The sequence below is a fragment of the Pristiophorus japonicus genome, chromosome 18 (assembly GCF_044704955.1).
Source record: "Pristiophorus japonicus isolate sPriJap1 chromosome 18, sPriJap1.hap1, whole genome shotgun sequence".
Classification (NCBI taxonomy): Eukaryota; Metazoa; Chordata; class Chondrichthyes; family Pristiophoridae; genus Pristiophorus; species Pristiophorus japonicus.
Genome location: NC_091994.1, coordinates 62454920 through 62470400, shown reverse-complemented (window position 1 = coordinate 62470400; position 15481 = coordinate 62454920). Strand labels below are relative to the sequence as shown.

The following is a 15481-nucleotide window of genomic DNA, read 5'->3' as shown; positions in this document are numbered from 1 at the left end:
GAGCCAGTCCCAGCGCGCCCGGAGCCCGGAGCCAGTTCCAGCGCTCGGAGCCCGGAGCCAGTCCCAACGCCCGGAGCCGGTCCCAGCACCCGGTGCTCGGAGCCAGTCCCAGCGCCCGGAGCCCGGAGCCAGTCCCAGCGCCCGGAGCCCGGAGCCAGTCCCAGTACTCAGAGCCAGTCCCCGACGCTCGGAGCCCAGAGCCAGTCCTAGCGCCCGGAGCCAGTCCCAGCACCCAGAGCCAGGAGCCAGTCCCAGTCCCCAGAGCCCGGAGACAGTCCCAGTACCCAGAGCCAGTCCCCGACGCTCGGAGCCCGGAGCCAGTCCCAGCGCCCGGAGCCAGTCCCAGCGCCCGGAGCCCGGAGCCAGTCCCAGCGCCCGGAGCCAGTCCCAGCGCCCGGAGCCCGGAGCCAGTCCCCGACGCTCGGAGCCCGGAGCCAGTCCCGGAGCCAGACGCGTGCTGCAGCCGTTCAGATATCAAGCTGCACCTCACAACACAACAAGCAGTGAGACCCTACGCTGTCATTATCCAATCAAACAAACTGCTTGGGAACGACTGTTCTGCAGCTGAGAAAACCTTCATTCCATTTGCAATAAAAAAAATATAAAGCACCTGCAAATGCCGCTCACTCGGGGATCAGAAATACTGCTGGTTTGGCCAAGCGCAGGTGTTCACACGCAATCCCCTCAGTCAGTGCGGGACAGGAGGGCTGGCTCACGATCGTCAATGGTAAGCGCAGGGCACAGATAAAGCAAGCCACTAACCCCGATCCATACTGGCAAGGCCATACTGCCATTCCAAAACACTTTGCACGTGGGGGAAATCCAGAACAGGGGGTCATAAATACCGGATAGCCACCAACAGATCAAATAAAAAATTTAGCAGCACTTTCTTTACAGGAAGAGTGGTGAGAATGTGGAACTGGTGCTGCATGGAGTGGTTGAAGTCGATAACATTGATGTTAAGGGGAGCTTTGATAAATACATGAGAGAGCCAGGTACAGAGGGTTAAAGGGGAAGGGGTGGGGGAGAGGGGCACATAGAGTATAAAGACTGGCATAGAGCAGTGATATCAGTCTGCCGATTAATACATTCTAGGTAAAAACAGGATCGGTAACACAATGGAGCCGATTGATGCTTTGCTCACCCTATAATAGGTACAATTAAAATCTATCGTCACCTGAATCTTTGAGCAAATCCAAACTGCAGAGAACTTCCTCGCTTAGTTTACAGCTTTTCCAGTGCAGTTGCCCATTTGTACCGATTGTCTCATTTCATTGCTGCTCTGCTGCACTTGACTCATGGCCACCCTTGGGATCAGATGTTGCTGTCAAACGTTAGATCCCATTACAAAATGTTCCTGTGCTGGACAACGTCAGTGTGCACTGAAAGCAGTTTCCGACAGGAAAGGGACGACCTTTCATGGATTTGCTTTTTTTTTAAATAAAAAGGCCATTTTGATTAGCATAAAAAGCTAAAAATTAGTTTCTTTACATGTCTCATGTTTCTGAACATTTCTCCAATCGACAGAACCCTTGCAATAATCCAGAATACACGTGCATTGAAGTTTGTAAAGCAGAGGCGCTGCCATGGTCCTCGAGGGGTTAAACTCGTTACTTTGAAAACAGCAAATATCAGCCTTTTTAAATAATTACTCTGTCTCGTCGTGCCGTGCCGTGCCCCATGCCCCACCCCATGCCCATCAACAACAGCTGGCAGCTTGTCTCCTTTGGCACCACTCTTGCCTCAGGGACAAACGTTTGTGGACAAAAGCCATGACTCAAGAAACAATACTTGGCCCTGCAGTAAATCGTCAGCCTGAGGGAGTGAGTGCCGCAGGGCTGGAGTTGTCCCTTTCAGAAGAGACTTTAAACTGAGGCTCCGTCTAGCTATCTTTTACATCCACGGGGAGATAAATAGCGAGCCTTTAAATAAAGAGGGGGGTTCGGTGTGCTCGCTCGGGTGGGTACATACACACTCTCCCTTTCAATGCCTCATCATTATATGGCTCCCATGACAGCACCCCAACACCCAGAGTATTCGGTGCCACATACTGGCCTTGCCTTTCCGTGAGATCTTAGCATTCAAAGGTTATTTTGTTCAACTTCAATTTGAATCCAAGATTGCATCACTGCTGTTCACTCAATGGGCCATGAATGTAACGTTCCACCTTTATTACAGCTCCAAGGCACACTAACCCACTTCTGCTGGTGTCACAATGCCTGCTGCACAGCACCACACATTATTCTCTGGCACACAGCTTTAAATTAAGTCTGAACACGCCTGGCCAGGTGACAGAATCACCGATCATGTTCCTTTCGGCATCACAGCTTCCCTTTCAGCCCAGCCCGATCCTTCCTGTGATCTCAGGGCTGTGGAATGCCTGGGGACACGGCCTGGGTCTGTGGCCGCAGCCAAGGACAGAGCCACCCACGTTAACCCTCGGGCTGCTGGAGGCCGACTGACCGGCAACACCGGTCAACATTACTAACTGTTTCCATGGCCAAAGGCTCGAGGAGCGAGTGAACTGCACAGGCCTTGTGCGGGCTGCTCACACAGAAAGGAAAATAAGGACTTGTGTTGGCTGGTGTTTGGGGAAACAGGAAGATACGGTCATAGAATATACAGGAAAAAGTCACTGTTATAACCAAGGAACAGCTAGCTGAACACAAATCTGGAGAAAATTCAGATATAATATTCTTTAAAATCATTCATAAAGGCCATGCTATAACTTTCACTCTTTACCTGCAGTTAAAAGACATAAAATAAGAACAACCACCAGTTTATTTCTGGAGATAATGAAACATTTAAAGATAGCTCCTATTTGTATTGCAAGAGAACCAGAGGGAGATGAGAAAACCAGAGGGAGTTATGACCTGGAGCACGCTACCTGAAAGGGCGGTGAAAGCAGATTGAATAGTAACCTTCCAAAGAAAATTGGATAAATACTTGGGAGGTAAATTTGCAGGGCGATGGGGAACGAGCAGGGGAGTGAAATTAATCGGATCACTGTTTGAAAGCGGCAGCACAGGCACGATGGGCTGAATGGCCTCCCTCTATACGTTCTGATTTTATAGGTCATTGCACCAATTCCCAACACACAAGGTCTGTTGACAAACCAACAGTTTAAGCATGGTGAACATACTGCCCCTGGATGTTTCTCCCAGTCCTGGATGTGTAGGGTCAGTCCCACAGGAGCCTCACTCAACAGGCCAAGATGCCAACCAGGGCCTCCCGACTGTTGGAAGGCTATTTGGAGTTTGGCTATTTTATCCTTAATATAAATATTTGAGCTATTAATTATTCAAAAGCTGACCCCAGCAGCAGATTAATGATCTCTTGTAACTTGGTGGCAATAGTTAGGCTGTTGACCCACTGCTTATAATCTAATCTCTGAACTACCTCCAACAGTTTGATCAATGCCGATTGTGTTTTAGCTGATGATTAAATCACTATTTCCCCTCACTCACCAGAAATCCAAGCGAGCTACATACCTCTCCCATTCTCAGTTTCAAACCCCGCTGAAAGGCAAGTGGCCCACGGCACTGTACAGGCCCAGGGGCTGATCCCCTGGCTCACAATAGCCAGTCGGAGATCTCCTGCTACTGTCTGTTTTAATGGCATTTCTGGCTCTCCAGTCTTCGAACGGGCTTGAAAGTGTCTGCTTTCTTGCAGGCATGTCTGTTCTTCAGCACGGTGAGGGGTGAGGGGGGGGGGGGGGGGGGGGGACTGCAATGCAGAGCGGTCTGCAGCTAATATAAGGAAATGATTCATCCCAGTTTACATCTTTTCTGTAAACAGCACCTCATCAAACCTAGATTGAGAGAGCAGGCACCCGGGGTCTCTGCAATGTGCTTACTTCTCAGAAGCACCAGTGCAAGAGAGACGCTGATCACCGCCTCCAACACTTGACCTGTTCCAGGCAAACTCGATGTTTGAAACAAACAGCCAGCTTCTCACCGACCATTCCTATTACCAGGGAAGGCCAGAGGTCAAAAGGGAAGAGCATCAAATAACCCAGACTCCGGCCTTTCTTACCCATCATTCCATGGGGATTGGGAGCAACGAGAGACGTGGAGATGTGACCCAACACTGAGAATTACTGCGGCTGTGGGAATCGTACTGTTTGGAAGCAGCTTTAGCTGGCGAATGCAAACTCCATGGGTCTACTGCTGCTCCAGCCGATTCTGTCCCTTAATAACTGAAAGGTAGCTGGTCAGTTTCCAGCCTGAATCATGTCCACGCTGTTTTCCTCTGGAGAGATAAGGTGTGGTGCTGGTATCCTGGACCATCACCACTTCATATCCCACTGGTAAATGCCTTTATTTCTCACCCTGGAGACACAAACTATTTACAAATCTGGGCCCCTTCCACTTCATTCAGAGCAGGAGCTGGCCAGTGCAAGCAGACTTTATTGTTGGGCATCTGGAGATGGCCCAAATCTCCGTAATTAAAAACGACATCCCTGTCAAGGGCAAACATACTGGACACTCAGGTGTTTGAATATGTGAGATCAGCCATGGTGTAACTGAATGGTGGAACAGGCTCGAGGGGCTGAATGGGCCTCCTCCTGTGCTTGTGCAACAGGCTCGAGGGGCTGATTGGCCTCCTCCTGTTCCTGTGTAACAGGCTCAAGAGGCTGAATGGCCTCCTCCTGTTCCTGTGTAACAGGCTCAAGGGGCTGAATGGCCTCCTCTGTTCCTGTGTAACAGGCTCGAGGGGCTGAATGGCCTCCTCCTGTTCATATGTTCCAAGCATTTCCAAAGACCTGGGTCTTTTTAAGGCAATAACTAGCCCACAATTCTAAGAGGAGCGGCGTACAGTAAATTTAGTTTTTCTAAAAATACTGCATCTGTGGCAAGAAGATTGAGTTACAGTAACTCTCAGCACACAGGGACAGCCGACGGGCACTGAAGGTAGAGCTATCGACAACTCGGGTGCCTTAACTACCCGCTGCCACCAATTTTCTCCTTCCTTTCCTGAAGGTGGGAATCCTGGGGCTCGGATCTATGGCCAACAGCTCTTCAACACCTCAGCCAAATGACCACACAGTGAGAGTCGTGTGAAGCATTGAGTGTAGAGAGTCAAACCTGTTCTCACCCAACGTCCCTGCGCACACAGTTACCCTTCACCCCCTCCCTAGCCCAGGGCACACACCACCTCGGCACAGATCAGTTGACACAAGAGACCAAGAGTCAAACCTGGAGCACGTGTGTTCCGTGAAGCTTAACACCAGATAAGGCAGAGCAATTAAAGCACAGGTCCCCGGGCACGCACCTCAGGCAATTGGTTTGTGAAAGGAACATTGCATTACCCATGATGTAAATTAAAGATAAAGATATTCCTGTAATACTTGGATTGAATTAACATGCATCACAGTTATTTTGTAATCGAATTTTCAACTCTTCCTTGCTGCTTTACAGGACAGCTGTACCCTCTTTTGTCTCATTAGCAAATAATCTCAACCCCGGAGAGTATGGACTTCGGAGTTCAACCAAAAGACCAGCAGTGTCTGTCACTGTGACTATCCATCCTTGTAGGTCCCTTCCCCACCTCAGCAAGACAATGTTCTTACAGGTCGATAAACCAGGAGTATCCTAACTCATGAGAACATAAGAAATAGGATCAGGAGTAGGCCATACGGCTCCTCGAGCCTGCTCCACCATTCAATAAGACCGTGGCTGATCTGATCATGGACTCAGGTCCACTCCCCATAACCCCTTATTCCATTATCGTTTAAGAAACTGTCTATTTCTGTCTTAAATTTATTCAATGACCCAGCGAATTCCACAGACTTACAACCCTCCGAGAAGAAATTTTTCCTCATCTCAGTTTTAAATGAGCAGCCCCTTATTCTAAGATTATGCCCTCCAGTTCCAGTCTCTCCCATCAGTGGAAACATTCTCTCTGCAGCCACCTTGTCGAGCCCCCTCATAATCTTATACGTTTCGATAAGATCACCTCTCATTCTTCTGAATTCCAATGAGTAGAGGCCCAACCTAATCAACCTTTCCTCATAAGTCAACCCCTCATCTCCGGAATCAACCGAGTGAACCTTCTCTGAACTGCCTCCAAAGCAAGTATATCCTTTTGTAAATATGGAAACCAAAACTGCACGCAGTGCTCCAGGTGTGGTCTCACCAATACCCTGTATAACTGTAGCAAGACTTCCCTGCTTTTATACTCCATCCCCTTTGCAATAAAGGCCAAGATACCATTTGCCTTCCTGATTACTTGCTGTACCTGCATACTATATTTTTGTGTTTCATTCACAAGTACCGCCAGGTCCCGCTGTATTGCGGTACTTTGCAATCTTTCTTCATTTAAATAATAATTTGCTCTTTGATTTTTCTGCCAAAGTGCATGACCTCACACTTTCCAACATTATACTCCATCTGCCAAATTTTTGCCCATTCACTTAGCCTGTCTATGTCCTTTTGCAGATTTTTTGTGTGCTCCTCACACATTGCTTTTCCTCCCATCTTTGTATCGTCAGCAAACTTAGCTATATTACACTCGGTCCCTTCTTCCAAGTCATTAATATAGAGATTGTAAATAGTTGGGGTCCCAGCACTGATCCCTGCGGTACCCCACTAGTTACTGATTGTCAACCCAAGAATGAACCATTTATCCCGACTTGCTGTTTTCTGTTAGTTAGCCAATCCTCTATCCATGCTAATATATTACCCCCAACCCCGTGAACTTTTATCTTGTGCAGTAACCTTTTATGTGGCAACTTGTCAAATGCCTTCTGGAAGTCCAAATACACCACATCCACTGGTTCCCCTTTATCCACCCTGTCCAGCAACTTTGTCAAACATGACTTCCCCTTCATAAATCCATGCTGACTCTGCCTGACCGAATTTTGCTTTTCCAAATGTCCTGCTACTTTAATAATGGACGCCAACATTTTCCCAACCACAGATGTTAGACTCACACCAAGTCCCACTCACCCATCGCCCCTGTGCTCGCTGACCTACATTGGCTCAGAGTCCAGCAACGCCTCGATTTTAAAATTCTCATTCTAGTTTTCAAAATCCTTCCATGGCCTTGCCCCTCCCTTTCTCTCTAACCACCTCCAACCCTACAACCCTCCAAGATCTCTGCGCTCCTCGAGTATCTCTGATTTCGTTGCTCAACCATTGGCTGATGTGCCTTCAGCAGCGTCCGTAAACCTCTCCATCTCGCTTTCATTCTTTACGACACTCCTTAAAACCTACCTCTTTAACCAAGCTTTTGGTCACCTGTCCTAATAGCTCCTTTGCGGTGTCAGCAGTGGGTAGCACCCTCGCCTCTGACTCAGAAGGTTGTGGGTTCAAGTCCCACTCCAGGGACCTGAGCACATAAATCTTGGCTGATACTCCAGTGCAATGCTGAGGGAGTGCTGCACTGTCGGAGGTGCCGTATTTCAGATGAGACGTTAAACCGAGGCCCCATCTGCCCTCTCAAGTGGACGTAAAAGATCCCATGGCACTATTTTGAAGAAGAGCAGGGGAGTTATCCCTGGTGACTTTTTTTCCTCAAATCAACATCACTAAAACAGTTTATCTGGTCATTATCACATTGCTGTTTGTGGGAGCTTGCTGTGTGCAATTAGGCTGCCGTGCTTTCCACATTACAACAGTAACTGCACTCCAAAAGTATTTCATTGGCTGTAAAGTACTTTGAGACGTCAGGTGGTCGTGAAAGGCACTATAGAAATCCAAGTCTTTCTTTATGTAGTTCAGTGTCAATTTTGTCGGATTACACGCCTGTGAAATGCCTTGGGATGTTTTACTACGTTATGAAGGTGGCTCAGACCCATCAGAATATCCAAGTATACGGCAGAAAACCAGTCAATGTACCTTATGCTGCTGAGAGTTTTTACAAGGTTACATATTTTACTCTAGAGCTAAAACAATGACAGCAGCTGGTATTTATATACTGCCTTTATAAAAAAACATTCCAAGGCACTTGACAAATAGGCTTGGTGAAAATGGATGCCAAAGCAAGAGATAGAAACATAGAAACATAGAAAATAGGTGCAGGAGTAGGCCATTCGGCCCTTCTAGCCTGCACCACCATTCAATGAGTTCATGGCTGAACATGCAACTTCAGTACCCCATTCCTGCTTTCTCGCCATACCCCTTGATCCCCCTAGTAGTAAGGACCTCATCTAACTCCTTTTTGAATATATTTAGTGAATTGGCCTCAACAACTTTCTGTGGTAGAGAATTCCACAGGTTCACCACTCTCTGGGTGAAGAAGTTCCTCCGCATCTCGGTCCTAAATGGCTTCCCCCTTATCCTTAGACTGTGACCTCTGGTTCTGGACTTCCCCAACATTGGGAACATTCTTCCTGCATCTAACCTGTCTAACCCCGTCAGAATTTTAAATGTTTCTATGAGGTCCCCTCTCATTCTTCTGAACTCCAGTGAATACAAGCCCAGTTGATTCAGTCTTTCTTGATAGGTCAGTCCCGCCATCCCGGGAATCAGTCTGGTGAACCTTCGCTGCACTCCCTCAATAGCAAGAATGTCCTTCCTCAGGTTAGGAGACCAAAACTGTACACAATACTCCAGGTGGGGCCTCACCAATGCCCTGTACAACTGTAGCAACACCTCCCTGCCCCTGTACTCAAATCCCCTTGCTATGAAGGCCAACATGCCATTTGCTTTCTTAACCGCCTGCTGTACCTGCATGCCAACCTTCAATGACTGATGTACCACGACACCCAGGTCTCTTTGCACCTCCCCTTTTCCTAATCTGTCACCATTCAGATAATAGTCGGTCTCTCTGTTTTTATCACCAAAGTGGATAACCTCACATTTATCCACATTAGACTTCATCTGCCATGCATTTGCCCACTCACCTAACCTATCCAAGTCGCTCTGCAGCCTCATAGCATCCTCCTCACAGCTCACACTGCCACCCAACTTAGTGTCATCCGCAAATTTGGAGATACTACATTTAATCCCCTCATCTAAATCATTAATGTACAGTGTAAACAGCTGGGGCCCCAGCACAGAACCTTGCGGTACCCCACTAGTCACTGCCTGCCATTCTGAAAAGTACCCATTTACTCCTACTCTTTGCTTCCTGTCTGACAACCAGTTCTCAATCCACGTCAGCACACTACCCCCAATCCCATGTGCTTTAACTTTGCACATCAATCTCTTGTGTGGGACCTTGTCGAACGCCTTCTGAAAGTCCAAATATACCACATCAACTGGTTCTCCCTTGTCCACTCTACTGGAAACATCCTCAAAAAATTCCAGAAGATTTGTCAAGCATGATTTCCCTTTCACAAATCCAGGCAATGTTCTGGAGGTGGAAGCAAGTGGTCTCAGAGACGGAGACTAAGTGGAATTTGAAGCTCAGCTCAGTGTCAAAGAAGACAGCAAACGTACGAGAGTGTGCAGAGAAGGGAATGGAATCAGTGGCCAGAGAGGAGACTAGCAGGGGCGGAGTACGATGGCTTCAGTCTTTGTGACGATGACCAGGAGGAAGTTTTGACTCATCCAGGACTCGGTGTGGGAGAATTATTTAAGCATAGGGCGGTTTGAGAGACTTAGTGGGGAGGTCCCAAATCTGACCCCATGTCCCTGGATGATGTCACTAAGGGGCAGCAATGGAGGGTGTGATAGATCCTTGGGGGACCCTGGAGAGAAGGATTGGGGATAGACAGTGAGCCTATCCTGGAGAGAAGGATTGGGGATAGACAGTGAGCCTATCCTGGAGAGGAGGGTTGAGGATAGACAGGGAGCCTATCCTGGAGAGGAGGGTTGGGGATAGACAGGGAGCCTATCCTGGAGAGGAGGGTTGGGGATAGACAGGGAGCCTATCCTGGAGAGGAGGGTTGGGGATAGACAGGGAGCCTATCCTGGAGAGGAGGGTTGGGGATAGACAGGGAGCCTATCCTGGAGAGGAGGGTTGGGGATAGACAGGGAGCCTATCCTGGAGAGGAGGGTTGGGGATAGACAGGGAGCCTATCCTGGAGAGGAGGGTTGGGGATAGACAGGGAGCCTATCCTGGAGAGGAGGGTTGGGGATAGACAGGGAACCTATCCTGGAGAGGAGGGTTGGGGATAGACAGGGAGCCTATCCTGGAGATGCTGTGGCTGTGCTCAGATGGTGGGGGAGGGAAAGTGACACCATGTTAATATGGCAGCTCCAGAATGCTGGAGGACAGAGGGAGGGGTCAGTCATATCAAATACAGCAGTGGGGGGGGGGGAAATGGTACACCAGTTTGTTCATGACTTTGGCTAGAGCTTAGTTGTTGCTGTGAAGTGCAGATGTTATTTCTTAGGCAATCCCTAGTATCGAGGATGACTTGCTTCCATGCCAAAAAAGGATGAGTTGACAGGTGTTTCAATGAAGGACCTAATATTCCAGGTCCTGAACTATATGTTGAAGTGTGGAAGATGCCTGTGCGTGGATTTTTTTAACGTGGGGTGGCCGTTGCACACCAGTCACCACACGGGCTTGACAGAGCTAGGTCTTGGTCCGGTGGCAAGGATTAACTAGGACGACTGGAGACCAGCTCTGCTGCACGGACCTAGTACGCGCACATATTGCAGTGTGGGCTGGCCCGTGCTGCCCCTGGGCCCTCGCCTCTCCTGGGCCCCGATCACATCGCTCTACAATCTCTCACTGCTCGTCGCCTGCCTCTCCTGCTGTACCTGCCACGCTCCAATCAGTGACCTGGATTGTTGGTGACGTCCAATCCAGTCGCCCTTCTCCAAGGCGTCGCCCTGCTGCACCAGCTCGCGCTGCTCCCGGGTCACCACACCTCCCCTCCCCCATGGCTCCGACCTACGGCTGGTGGTTTCTCGCAGGTCGGGGCCTCCACGTGTGAGTACTCCAAGTGTGGCCTAACCAAGGTTCGATAAAAGTTTAGCATAACTTCATTACTTTTCCAATTCTATCCCTCTAGAAATTAACCCGTTGTTTGCTTTCTATGGCCTTGTTAACCTGTATCGACACTTTGTGATTTGTACTCCGTGATCCCTTTGTTCCTTTACCTCATTTAGATTCTAATTTTCCGAGTAATTTGTGACCTCCCTATTATTTTTTTAAAACCAAAATGTAATAGCTCACATTTATGTGTTGAACTTCATTTGCCAATTCTATGCCCATTCTGTAAGTTTATTAATGTCCTCCTGTAATTTGTTGTAGTCCCCCTCAGTATTGACTATTCCCCAATTTGGTGTCATCCGTAAATTTACAAATTGTGTTTTTGATTCCAAAGTCTAAATCATCAATATAAATTGTGAACAACAGTGGTCCCAGCACCGATCCTTGTGGAACACCGTCTGCCACTGTGAATAGCTACCCTTTACCCCTACTCCCTGCTTCCTGTCTTGAAGCCAGCTAGCTCTCCATTCTGCTACTTGTCCCGACTCTGCATTCTCTGACCTTGTTCATCAGTCTATTATGGGGTTCCTTATCGAAGCATTGGTTGGATAATAACTTCAAACCTTCTTGCCGCCCCGCCCCCCCCATTCCCTTAAGGCAGTGATTCACGCTGGAGTACAGTTCCACTTTTACCAGCCACACCCAGAACCTCGACAAATGCCAGTCCGTCAGTGACTATAGACAGCAAGAGGGTCACTTCAAACACTGGCAGCAGCAAACTGGCAGATCAGACACCCGTTATCCGCCTCGCCCAATTTTCCTTTTCATCGAAGACAATGGAGAGGAAACAGTGAGCGGAGGGAGTGTAGAATGGGCATGTGATCCACTGCACTCGCTCCCCTGCTGCCACGCAAGCTGGAAGCATCTTTGGCCGGCTCTCACAGCAACCGCGAACCCAATCCTCGCTCACAGTGTCCAGCAACCGCGAACCCAATCCTCGCTCACAGTGTCCAGCAACCGCGAACCCAATCCTCGCTCACAGTGTCCAGCAACCGCGAACCCAATCCTCGCTCAGTGTCCAGCAACCGCGAACCCAATCCTCGCTCACAGTGTCCAGCGGGCTCACAGGAGAGCATTCAGGATCACAGAGCCTCTTAGTCACTACCCCTACCCAGGGACCCTGAACCCACATAGACCCCAGGGGCCCAGAGACCACACAGCCCCTTGGGGCCCTGAACCCCGACACAGCCCAGAGACCACAGAAACCCTGCCTGCACCTAAGTGAGCACAGCACGCCCCAATGCTGGCAATCTGCACCATTGCTCGATGGGCAGTGCATTGACCAACTGAGCTCTTTGCAGGGTGAAGTGCCAACCTGTGGATTGCTTTCACTCTGGGCTTCTGAAGCATCGGTTGTGTAATAAAGAGGCATGTAACAGAGCTGCAAGGTTGCCAAGAACTGATACAACAAGGTTCACCCCATTAGAAATGATCCCAAGTTTAGAACACATTTTGACATTTTGACACAGCGGCCAGAACAGCACCGCGATATTCCCATTGCCCAGACCCATTTGCTCCAGCGATGCACTGGAGGGTTTGCAGAAGTTACCAAAACCTGGCCTTACAATTCAACTGCAAGAACGAAAGCAGAATAATGGCAGATTGTGAAACAGGGTGTGCAGACAAGCTGGTGCGGAAAAGACCATCTTTGCCCTGCTGCCTCCCCGCCTCCCTCCCTCCCTCCGGCCAGGCTGCTCCCTCCCTACCCCCGGCCAGGCTGCTCCCTCCCTCCCTCCGGCCAGGCTGCCCCCTCCCTCCCTCCGGCCAGGCTGCCCTCTCCCTCCCTCCCTCCGGCCAGGCTGCCCCCTCCCTCCGGCCAGGCTGCTCCCTCCCTCCCTCCCTCCCTACCCCCGGCCAGGCTGCTCCCTCCCTCCCTCCGGCCAGGCTGCCTCCCTCCCTCCCTCCGGCCAGGCTGCCCCCTCCCTCCCTCCGGCCAGGCTGCCCTCTCCCTCTCTCCCTCCCTCCGGCCAGGCTGCCCCCTCCCTCCCTCCCTCCGGCCAGGCTGCCCCCTCCCTCCCTACACCCGGTCAGGATGCCCCCTCCCCCCCTCCCTCCGGCCAGGCTGCCCCCTCCCTCCCTCCCTCCCTCCCTCCCTCCGGCCAGCCTGCCCCCTCCCTCCGGCAAGCCTGCTCCCTCCCTCCGGCCAGCCTGCCCCTCCCTACTTCCCTCCGGCCAGCCTGCTCCCTCCCTCCCTCCGGCCAGCCTGCCCCTCCCTACCTACCCCAGTCCAGGGTGCCCCCTCCCTCCCTACTCCCGGCTAGGCTGCCCCCTCCCTACCCCCGGCCAGGCTGCCCCCTCCCTCCCTCCCTCCGGCCAGCCTGCCCCCTCCCTCCCTCCCTCCGGCCAGCCTGCTCCCTCCCTCCCTCCCTCCCTCCCTCCGGCCAGCCTGCTCCCTCCCTCCCTCCGGCCAGCCTGCTCCCTCCCTCCGGCCAGCCTGCCCCCTCCCTCCCTCCCTCCCTCCCTCCCTCTGGCCAGCCTGCCCCCTCCCTCCCTCCCTCCCTCTGGCCAGCCTGCCCCCTCCCTCCCTCCCTTCCTCCAGCCAGGCTGCCCCCTCCCTCCCTCCGGCCAGGCTGCCCCCTCCCTCCCTACCTCCGGCCAGGCTGCCCCCTCCCTCCCTACCTCCGGCCAGGCTGCCCTCCCTCCCCCCCCCCCCCCAGCCAGGCTGCCCCCTCCCTCCCTCCGGCCAGGCTGCCCTCCCTCCCTCCCTACCCCCGGCCAGGATGCCCCCTCCCTCCCTCCGGCCAGCCTGCCCCCTCTCTCCCTCCCTCCCTCCGGCCAGCCTACCCCCTCTCTCCCTCCCTCCCTCCGGCCAGCCTACTCACTCCCTCCCTCCCTCCAGCCTACTCACTCCCTTCCTCCCTCCCTCCGGCCAGGATGCCCCCTCCGTCCCTACCCCCGGCCAGGCTGCCCCCTCCCTCCGGCCAGCCTACTCACTCCCTCCCTCCCTACCCCCGGCCAGCCTTCCCCCTCCCTCCCTAACCCCGGCCAGCCTGCTCCCTCCCTCCCTACCCCCGGCCAGGCTGCCCCCTCCCTCCTTACCCCCGGCCAGGCTGCCCCCTCCCTACCCACCCCCGGCCAGGCTGCCCCGGGATGGGGCTGGGGGTCTGAGGTTTGCCTGGAAGTTGCTCAGGAACCAGTCGGTGAGTGCCTCACCAGGTCCCCTGGAGCGAGAGAATGTAGAGAGCCTGCCTTAAACCTCCCAAATCCGAGTTACCACCCAGGAAACCATTTAGTTACTGTGTCCCACACTTGAAAGTCTTTCTTTTCCCTTAGGTTATTAATTATCATATTTCCAAGCTGCAAGTGAGGATTTGAACATAATAAAACAGGCAGAAATAATGTGGGGCCGGGAGATGGGCAGACTGAGTGAGAGGAAACTCTATGAATAGGTTTTAAGACATTGCAACAATTCCAGACGGGGTAAAATTAGCCTTTGCTGCTATCTGGTAGCAATTGGACACAAATATCCGCAAGTATTGGAGGCAAACACACATACAGCTGCCCCAAGTCCCCGCCCCACCCCACCCCACGCTGCAAGCAAAGTTTGCAGAAACTTTTACACAAGTTTGAAAACTTTTTCTGTTGTTTGTGAGCTCGCCCTCCCGCGCCGCCAGAGCGGCTGCAAAGCCCCGAGAAAGCGGCCAGTGTACTCACCGCGAAGGCCAGCAACAGCAGCTGGAGCTGGAGCCGGCTGGGGCTGGGCAAGGGGCAGCTCACCGCCACCCTCCGGACCATCGCTGCTCCCGCGTCTGCCTCTGCTTCTCCCGGACCCACACAGCAAGCTGTCGGCACCCGCCCGGCAGTCAGTCAGTGAGTGAGTGAGTGGGAGCGCTCCCTGCCCCGATCCCGGTCCCTCTCCGGCCGTCACAACTTGCTCACACTGGCACTGCGCTCCCCGCCTCTCCCTCTCTCTCTGCCCCCTCCCCGATCCCGCACATGGATTTCCAGGAATGGATCCAGCTCCTCACTTCCCACTCTGCGGACTGGACTTTCAGGATCGGAGCTGACGCTCTCTCCCCCAGCACCACCTGATGCTCTTGCTATTGAGGGAGTGCAGTGAAGGTTCACCAGACTGATTCCAGGGATGGCAGGACTGACATATGAGGAGAGACTGGATGGACTGGGCCTGTATTCACTGGAGTTTAGAAGGATGAGAGGGGATCTCATAGAAACATATAAAATTCTGATGGGACTGGACAGGTTCGATGCGGGAAGAATGTTCCCGATGTTGGGGAAGTCCAGAACCAGGGACATAGTCTAAGAAGAAGGGGTAAGCCATCATTTAGGACTGAGATGAGGAGAAACTTCTTCACTCAGAGAGTTGTTAACCTGTGGAATTCACTGCTGCAAAGAGTTGTTGAGGCCAGTTCATTGGATATATTCAAAAGGGAGTTAGATATGGCCCTTACGGCTGAGGGGATCAAGGGGTATGGAGAGAAAGCAGGAAAGGGGTACTGAGGGAATGATCAGCCATGATCTTATTGAATGGCGGTGCAGGCTCGAAGGGCCGAATGGCCTGCTCCTGCACCTATTTTCTATGTTTCTATGTTTCTATGCTGCTTTCACAATGCCATGTGCTGCCCCAGTA

The 15481-nt window shown here is 51.9% G+C and overlaps 1 protein-coding gene across 1 annotated transcript in view; it reads right to left on the bottom strand.

Annotated features, from left to right (window-relative positions):
* hspg2 (heparan sulfate proteoglycan 2) overlaps nt 1-14795 on the bottom strand; it is a 643156-nt gene extending 628361 nt beyond the window's left edge. The window contains 1 exon segment of the mRNA XM_070860710.1: nt 14548-14795. Within this exon segment, the coding sequence (XP_070716811.1) occupies nt 14548-14628 (81 nt within the window). The 5' untranslated portion in view covers nt 14629-14795.
* Between the last annotated feature and the right edge of the window lie 686 nt (nt 14796-15481).